The sequence below is a fragment of the Antrostomus carolinensis genome, unplaced genomic scaffold (assembly GCF_000700745.2).
Source record: "Antrostomus carolinensis isolate BGI_N321 unplaced genomic scaffold, ASM70074v2 scaffold1190, whole genome shotgun sequence".
Taxonomy (NCBI): domain Eukaryota; kingdom Metazoa; phylum Chordata; class Aves; order Caprimulgiformes; family Caprimulgidae; genus Antrostomus; species Antrostomus carolinensis.
In genome coordinates this window covers 43,942-53,527 of record NW_010286239.1, presented here as the reverse complement: position 1 = coordinate 53,527, position 9,586 = coordinate 43,942, and the positions used below count along the sequence as shown (strand labels likewise).

The 9,586-nt window shown below is 41.3% G+C and overlaps 1 protein-coding gene across 1 annotated transcript in view; it reads right to left on the bottom strand.

Annotated features, from left to right (window-relative positions):
• CFAP54 (cilia and flagella associated protein 54) overlaps window positions 1–9,586 on the bottom strand; it is a gene marked incomplete at its 5' end in the record, with an annotated part of 112,992 nt that overhangs the window by 64,467 nt on the left and 38,939 nt on the right. Inside the window, 3 exons of the mRNA XM_029086100.1 lie at window positions 2,017–2,139; window positions 3,744–3,899; window positions 8,316–8,463. Coding sequence (XP_028941933.1) covers window positions 2,017–2,139; window positions 3,744–3,899; window positions 8,316–8,463 — 427 coding nt within the window. The remainder of the gene's footprint in view (window positions 1–2,016; window positions 2,140–3,743; window positions 3,900–8,315; window positions 8,464–9,586) is intronic.

Sequence of the window (9,586 nt, the reverse complement as noted above, 5' to 3'; positions counted from 1 at the left end):
TTGATGGCAATAATAGTAAAAATAAAGTATACAAATGACTGGTGCACAGTGCAATTGCTCACCATCTGCTGACCAAGCCTGACCAATTCCCAGATAACAATCCCAGGAGGAGTGACAATCCTGAATCTGAAACCACAGTCCCAGAAAAGAGAGAGCCCAAGAGACCCTCATTAATATACTGAACACATTGTGATATGATATGGAATATCTAATTGACATATCCAAATGCCAATTTGGATTACTAATTTTAATATTCCCCTACCCTCCCTAGACCTTCCACCTGCAGAGTAGGAAAACCAAAAGCCCTTTGACTTCCAGTGACAATTGAAAACATTGTATGTTATTAATATTCTTCTCACAACAAATCCCATACTCAAAACAAAACATAGCACTATTCTAGCTACTAAGAAGAAACATCTCTGTCCCAGCCAAAACCAGGACAACCATGGATTAATCAGAAGAATTTGTAATTCACTCATTCTGTTTGCTATTCTGTATGATACTCTGTTGAAATGCTAGTTCTAAGGAAAAAAAACAGCAGTACAAGCAGTCAGTCATTTAGCTGGGGAATCCAACAACAAACAAACACTATATCAAGGTTTCAAGGTTCCCAATAGGCTTTATTAGCCTTGATAGCCTCTACCTGTGCCCTACCCCATGGGGCCAGGAGCTCTCTTTCAGCTTAGGCCTGAGCCTACCACCCCTACACCAGCTCCTCTCTGTCAGGAATGCTGGTCTCAAGCGTGCTCCAATCCATGCCTGGGCCTAGCTCTGCTCTGGACACTTGACCCATGGACTGACTCCTCAGCTTGACTTCAGACTGCTCCCATCATGATGGACCAGCCTGGTGGGCTGTGTCTGACCCTAACTACCCTCACCAAACCTGATTCTGGCCTGCGGATTGACTTCCCAGCTTCACCTCAGACCTACCTCATCACCACAAACTCACCCGATGATCTGGACTTCTGGTGGAACCTGAGTGCCAGACGCTGCCCTGCCAGCCATGGCATTGCCCTTGGCTTCTGCCTCCCCAGCCCTCGCCATGCCCTGGCACTGCCCTCACAGCCATGAAATAATTGATTAATAAGAAGAAAATTATGCCATGAAGGCTTAAAATACTCATCTTCATAGATAAGAATGAAAGCTGGGTCTTCTTGCAGTGCACTTTTAAGGATATTTGACACTGATCTGGTCTTGTGAGCTGAGCACAGAGATCTAGCTCCTATAAAGACTGAGTTGATCACCAACACAGGGGAATCCCCTCAAAGCATCAGCCGTGGCTCACCTTCAGTATAAGCCCTTAGCTGAGGTGTACTCAAAGCCAGAGGAAAGCTGACTATTTCAGCATCATACATTTATCATGGCAGGTACTTGAACAAATCCTATTGGTATCATATTTCTCCTAATCTCACTAAATAGATTATCTGAATCATAAATGTGAACTACAGATATGTATTATGGTTCAAAGTAAAGGTGTTTATGTTCCTGCCAGCATGTGAGACTAAATAGTATAAAGTCTCTTGTATGTAATTAGCAAATAAGCCAGATACGCTAAACTGATTAAAACCACAAATATGACCTACTTGCAGTAAATAAACTTTTAAATGTATATATTACATATTGGAAATAGTACTACCTTTAATGTAGAAATACACACAATGATATAAAATACAGATTTCATGTCATGGAGTAATAGTTACAATCTATTTTCTGAACAAATGAAAATTTGCATTTCTACTAAAAAGTCAAAATGTCATCATTATATAAAATGCACTGATATAAAGATGCCCGGTAATTCAGTTGGTACAGCATGAAAGCAGGGTGTGTTTGGCTGCAAACCAAAAGGGTGAAACCACCTCAAAAGATAATAACAAATATTTCTATAACTTTACTATGTAAGAGTGCTAGTTCCCTAACCTATCAGTCTGAAGGCCAGTTTACTAAACCTTTTGTTTTCTCTAAATGACAAGAGCTGTATCTTAAACTAAGCTGAAAGCACAATAATACACAACATACCTTTGCTGTATAAAATGAAGTACAAGCGATCATGTGCTGAATACTCTCATAACATCCTGCCTGCCTCCTCTGCAAAGTAGTACTTGGAATTTCTTGAAGGACAGCCAAGCACTTAATGAGGATCTGTAAATACAAAGGTTAAAACAAAGTTTGGAGTCTTCAACACACTTATAAGCTTGTACCTCTGGACAGCCTATTGTATTTGGTGGTGGACTTTAAAAATACTTTGAACTCTAACAGACAGGATGAAACGCTAGCTCTACCAAAGCCAGTAATAAAATTTCCATTGAATTTAATGGTGTCACAGCCCTTTAGAATAAACATGTTCACATGAAATCACAGATATTAAATTACAGACACATGATGGATATTTTTGCTAATTTAATTAACATGAAATCAAAGAATGCTTAAGGCAGTGAGATGACATACTCCTAGTAGAGGACTGTTTAAAAATATATTGAGCTGGTCTGAATTTTAAATGAAATAAAAATGTTTTCAATATGCTCCAAAAAGAAAAGACTTCTTTCCCCATTTTTTTCTATCAGATACAAAAAGGACATGTGACTAAATTATTTTTCCCTTTAATTATGACATCTGAAACAGGAGCCATTTTCAGGGGCTAGCTGTGCCTTTAGTAGGTCATCACAGCCAACGACTTCTTAAGCAAGAGGCTATCCCTGCATGTAAATAGGTTTGGGGTTTTTTTTCTAAAAACTACTCAGGGCCCTGAGTGCCCCAATAGCCATTCCCTGAGCAGCCTCACTTCAGGACTCCTCTCACACCTTCTGTCCAGGAGTCCCAGCTAAGCTCAGACAAGTCTTCAGTCCCTGCTTGAGCTACAGTATTGGTGTGCTGGTCTTCAGTTCTGTCTCCTGGATGAACTTTGGACCTGTGTTGTAGCTTTGTCCCCATTCTCTGGCTCCAACTCCTGCATCTCCTGACTTTTCTCCTGGAAGGACCCTGGACTGGCCCAATAACTTCACCTCTGGACTCCGGATCCTCTTACCAACATCCTGCTCTGCCTGCCATGTTCAGATGCTGCTAGTCTGTGCCTTACCTGCACTGAAGTCACCTCATCCTTCCTCGGAACACGAACATGCCCTTACTGTTGCTCCCTGACAAAACTACCTAATTATGGGGAAAAAGTTGCATGTTTCTACTGCACCCTTGCTGAATCTAAAAAACATGTCTGCTGCTTCAGAAATTGAAGGAAAGTGTTTGGGTACTATGTTCTCAAAGAGAAGGTGCTTGCTTCTGGAAAGGAGAACATGCCTGAAAACTAAAGACTGCATTATCAAAACATTGAATAGCCTTCTTTTTTAAGAAGAAAAGGAAACTGTATATGAAACAAACATTCCAAAAAAAAAAAAAGCCATAGGCAAATGCTGCTTTTCTTTCCTCAAAGTTGCCATCTGCAAATAGCCTTCAAGCAGAAGTAATATTGTAGATGCTATTACAGTTTAAAAATACCAACAAATCATCCTTAAGAAACAATCAAAATTCTGCAGCTACTTTAGCATATCTGAGAGCAGAATCTGTGCAGTTTACACTAAACATATATGCACTGGGAACACAGAAAACCATAAAAGGCTTTTCTTTCAGCAGCTACTAAGAACTTGAAGCCTAGATATTTAGCTCTCCCACTGTACACTCCATTATAAGTTTAATTTTAATCACTATAGCTGCAGGACTTGGATGCCAGCTGCTTTGTCTCAAAACACTCTCACCTGAACTACTGGCACTGAAGAAATCTTGTGATAAATAATTGGAGCAAGGAGACCATAACATTGTACAACAGACTGCAAGGTATAACTTGCATCATTCAACCAATTGCTAAGTTCAATTGCCACAGTCATTCGTTGACATTCTGCTAATCTAGCAACCTGTAAAAGAAAAAAAAAAATTATTCAAATATTAATTCTGTTCTTTTAAATCATTTGAGAGTGAAAGAAGACAGATGTTAATTGCAGTTTAAAAAGCAGTATAAGCAGCAAGTAAGATAAAAGTTTAAAAATGAATTTACATTGACCCTTGTTAGAAGTATATAAACAAACACAGTCATCCGTTCCAGCCAACATGGGTTCATGAGAGGAAAGCCCTGCTTAACAAACCTAATTTCTTTCTATGATAAGGTTACCCACCTAGTTGACCAAGGGAAGACAATGTAATCTTCTTTGACTTCAATAAAGCCTTTGATACTGTCTCTCCCAGTATCCCCCTGAATAAAATGTCCAGCATACAGCTGAATAAATACATACTGCTATGGGTGAGCAATTGGCTGACGGGTCGGGCTCAAAGGGTTCTGGCCAATGGGGGTGCATCGAGCTGGTGTCCGGTCACTAGTGGAGTCCCACAGGGATCCATCCTGGGGCCAGTGCTCTTTATTGTCTTCATCACTGACTTGGATATAGGACTTGAAGGACTGCTAAATAAGTTTGCCAATGACACCAAACTGGGAGGAGCTGTGGATGCTCTCGAGGGCAGAGAGATCTGGATAAACTAGAGAGCTGAGCAATCACCAAGTGTATGAATTTTAATAAGGGCAAGTGCCAGGGACAGAGCAACTCTAGATACACACACAGCCTGGGGAATGAGAGCAGCCCTGAAGAGAGGGACCTGGCGGTTCTGGTCGCTGGCAAGTTGAACATGGGCCAGCAGTGTGCCCTGGCAGCCAAGAGGGCCAACCATGTCCTGGGGTGCATCCAGCACTGCACTGCAAGCCGGGCAAGGGAAGTGATCGATCGTCCCACTCTACTCTGCACTGGTGTGGCCTCACCTGGAGTACTGGGTGCAGTTTTGGGTGCCACAGGATAAATAGGATATAAAGCTCCTGGAGAGTGTCCAGAGGAGGGCCACTAAACTGTGTGAAGGGCTTAGAGGGGAAGCTGCATGAGGAGAGGCTGAAGTTGCTTGGTTTGTTCAGCCTGGAGAAGAGGAGACTGAGAGGAGATCTCATCACAGTCTATAACTTCTTCACAAGGGGAAGAGGAGGGGCAGGCACTGATCTCTCCTCCCTGGTGACCAACAATAGGACCAGGGCAAATGGCAGGAAGATGTGCCAGGGGAGGTTTAGGTTGGACATTAGGAAAAGGTTCTTCACCCAGAGGGTGGTGGAGCACTGGAACAGGCTCCCCAGGGAGGTGGTCATGGCACCAAGCCTGACAATATTCAAGAACCATTTGGACAAGGCCCTCAGACACATGGTCTGAATCTTGGGATTGTCCTATGCTAGGGCAAGAGTTGGACTTGATGATCCTTGTGGGTCCCTTCCAACTCACAACATTCTATGATTCTATGAAATGCAACATTATTCATTATTCTAAAGGAAACAATTGTTCTTGACCTAATAGTGCCCTCTGAATTTACCCATACAGTTTACAAAGTCTAGTTAACAACCTTAGCCTGTGTGGAGTGGAAATTTCACATGCTAACCTCTCAGAGTAGGTAAGGGGAAGATAGCAATTCCTTCTTTTCCCTTCCAGTTATATGCTGCATTCCTTCCATGTGTCAGGAGATTGAATAAAGTCACTGAGTAATCAACTACTCATATTTTTACGAGACAAGTAGATCATCAAAGAGTGGAATAGGAAAGTAAAAATACAGGAGACAAAGCTTGATTATCCAAATAAAAAAAATAAAGTTTTTATTCGTTAACATGCCATTATACTACCATAGAATTATAGTGGTTGGAAAAGACCTTTAAGATCATCAGATCCAACCATTAACCTATCACTACCAATCCCATCTCTAAACCATGTCCCTAAGCACCTCATCTACCTGTCTTTTAAATACCGCCAGGGATGGTGACTCAACCACTTCCCTTGGCAGCCTGTTCCAATGCTTGACTACCCTTTCTGTGAAGAAATTTTTCCTAATATCCAACTTGAACCTCCCCTGGTGCAACTTGTAGCCATTTCCTCTTGTTCTGTCACCCATTACCCAGGAGAAGAGACCAACACCCACCTCTCTACAACCTCCCTTCAGGTAGCTGTAGAGAGCGATAAGGTCTCCCCTCAGCCTCCTCTTCTCCAGATTAAACAACCTCAGTTTCCTCAGCCGCTCCTCATAAGACTTGTTCTCAAAGCCCTTCACTAGCTTTGTTGCCCATCTTTGGACATGCTCCAGAGCCTCAATGTCCCTCTTGTATTGGGAGGCCTAGAACTGAACACAGTACTCAAGGTGCAGTCTCACCAGTGCCAAACACAAAGACAATCACTTCCCTACTCCTACTGGCCACACTATTCCTGATACCCTTTGGCCTTCTTGGCCCCCTGGGCACACGGCTGGCTCAGGTTCATGTGTGTCAACTAACACCCCCAGATTCTTTTCTGCCGGGCATCTCTCCAGCCACTCCTCCCCAAGCCTGCAGCGTTGCATGGGGTTGTTATGACCCAGGTGCAGGATCTGGCACTTGGCCTTATTGAATTTCATACCACTGGCCTCAGCTTGATCATCCAGCCTGTCCAGGTCCCTCTGCAAAGCATTCCTACCTTCTGGCAGATCAACACTGCCACCCAACTTGGTATCATCTGCGAACTTTCTGAAGGTGCACTCGATGCCCTCATCCAGGTCATTGATAAAGATATTAAATAGAACTGGCCCTAACACTGATCCCTGGGGAACACCATTCATGACCAGGCACCAACTGGGCTTAACTCCATTCACTACAACTCTCTGTGCCTGGCCATCCAGCCAGTTCTTTACCCAGCGACAAGTATGCTGGTCCAAGCCAAGATCAGCCAGTTTCTCCAGGAGAATGCTGTGGCTTTACTGCATAAGGCTTTACTAAAGTCTAAGTACACCACATCCACAGGCCTTCCCGCATCCACTAAGCGCGTCACCCTGTCATAGAAGGAGATCAGTTTAGTCAGGCAGGACCTGCCTTTCATCAACCCATGTCAACTGGGTCTGATCCCCTGGTTGTCCTGTGTGTGATGCGTGATGGCACTCAGGATAATCTGCTCCATCACCTTGCCTGTCACCGAGGTCAGACTGACAGGCAAACTCCATACTAAGTTGCTGACATTACTTTCAGAGACTGACCTAGAAGCAGAGACTAAGAGGGAAGTGGTAAAGGGCTGGGAGAAACCCTTAAATCTTTAAATGGGAATATCACCTTGACCTCTGATCTCAGGACTTCACAAATCGCAGGTCCCATAAATTGGGCAGTAGGAGGTCAGACTGACAGGCCTGTAGTTCCTTGGATCATCCTTCCGGCCCTTCTTATAGATGGGCATCACATTGGCCAGCTTCCAGTCACCCGGAACCTTCCCGGTTTGCCAGGACTGCTGATAAATGGTGGAGAGTGGCTTGCTTGGTGAGCACTTCTGCCAGCTCCCTCATTACTCTGGGGTGGATACCATCTGGTCCTATAGACTTATGGATGTCTAAGTGTTGCAATAGGTCACTAACCATTTCCTCTTGGATTATGGGAGTGTCATTCTGCTCCTCAATCCCATCTACCAGCTCAGGGGTCTGTGTATTCAGAGAGCAGCCTGTCTTACCATTAAAGACCAAGGCAAAGAAGGCATTAAGTACCTCATTACTCTGGGGTGGATACCATCTGGTCCTATAGACTTATGGATGTCTAAGTGTTGCAATAGGTCACTAACCATTTCCTCTTGGATTATGGGAGTGTCATTCTGCTCCTCAATCCCATCTACCAGCTCAGGGGTCTGTGTATTCAGAGAGCAGCCTGTCTTACCATTAAAGACCAAGGCAAAGAAGGCATTAAGTACCTCAGCCTTTTCCTCATCCTTTGTCACAATGTTTCCCTGTGTATCCAACAAAGGATGAAGATTCTCCTTAGCTCTCCTTTTGTTACTAATGTATTTAAAGAAGCATTTTTAATAAGAAAGTCTGAAATAAGATAAAAGACGCTTAGTATATTAAAACCACAAAACCCTGTTAGAAGCACAATATTAATGAAAATACATGTATTAAATAGCAGAAATTTTTAAAATTAAATTGCAAGGTGTACCTTAGTAGGACAAAAATAACAATGATTATACTTCTTTCTTAAATTATAGTATACCCCCACTGAAATCAAGGAAAATCCTTCCTCAATTGGAATCAGTGGGCAATAACTGATTCAGAAACCATCTTTCCACCAGGATACAAAATAACCAAGAGCTACTAAAATACTTCAGAAAGGAAGACCAGATAACTCACAGAAAATTAAGCATTCTGTAAATAGAATTAGTACTTTGCAACATTTATCTTGTAATGATGAGATAAAGGTGATCAAAAAGTAAAATCTTTTACTTTTAAAAAAGTAAATTATTTTAAGCCACACATACTTGTTCCTTATAAAGTATCTCATTGGAACAGATGGAATCACAGAAGAGTGCTCTTTCCATGACATTAATGTCACAGACAGCAAACATATTCCTCAGGAAGAGGTGCAAGGTAATAGGAGAAGTCTGAGATACAGCTTCAAAACGTAACCTACAAAATAAAAAGCAAAAGAACAGTAAAAGCAGGTTAATGATGATTCAGATATCACAGGCCTGAAACTCCATTATATTAAAATGCAGTCTTTAGTTTTAAAATTAGGGACAAAAAAGATTACTGGATTACTGTAGCTACTTCTGGAAATAAGATTTATATATAAAACAGAAATAAAATTGCTTAATAATTCTAACATAAATATAAATAAAAGAGATAAGACTCTTTCAAATTGTTGTCCACCTTTTACTATCCTAAGAAAGCTTTTCCTTAGTTGTTTAATCTAATCCAATGAAACTAACTTTGAACTTTCTTTGAAAACTTGGGATGCTACAGCTTTTTATTTTAACTGTTTCCTTTTACACATTATTTTTCTGTATTCTGACAATGACACATGCAGTTCCAAAGTCCATCACTAAGTATTAGTAACAGACTCCTTTTCATCACTCATGTCTTGTTTAACAAGTCTCAAAAGAATCTCTGTTCTTCTGCCTTTTTTGTTGTTGGTTTGTTGGGTTTTTTCCTACCCCGGGGGTAGGGGGGCATTTGTCCTTGTAATTTTTGTTTTTATCTATTTTTGTTACCAGAAAAATGCTAAGATTTGGAATTATAAGAAATAAATTCCTCCTTCTCCTCGACTGTATTTCATAAAAGAGACTGAAACTCAAGGAGGAAGATCAAATAGACACATTCACACTTGACATTACCAAGATATCAACAGGGTTTCCAGCTAGAAACAAGATGTCTCCTTTCCTTCCAGCTCCCTCTACTGTCTCTTGAAGTCCTATGTAATTTCAAGATAGTCCATCTAATTTCTTAGCTACCTATCAGTAAAACTGAAACTGCCTTATTTTAGGTCTGATACTGCAGTTTTGAGAATACTCCATATTAATTGTTAAAAAGAAAAAAAAAAAAAAAAAAAAAAGGCTTGGACATAGCTGTCAGAAAAGCAAAATCCCTGAAAGTGCTTTGCACAGCAATTTAAAATTTTCTGTCTTAATTTCATTTATCTGAAAGTAGCTTCATTCAAATGTTATCTCTAGAGCCATATATGCTAAAAAAAAAAAAAAGGAAAAAAGATTAATGAAAAACAAGTGCAAAAAAAGCACAATGACCAGACTCG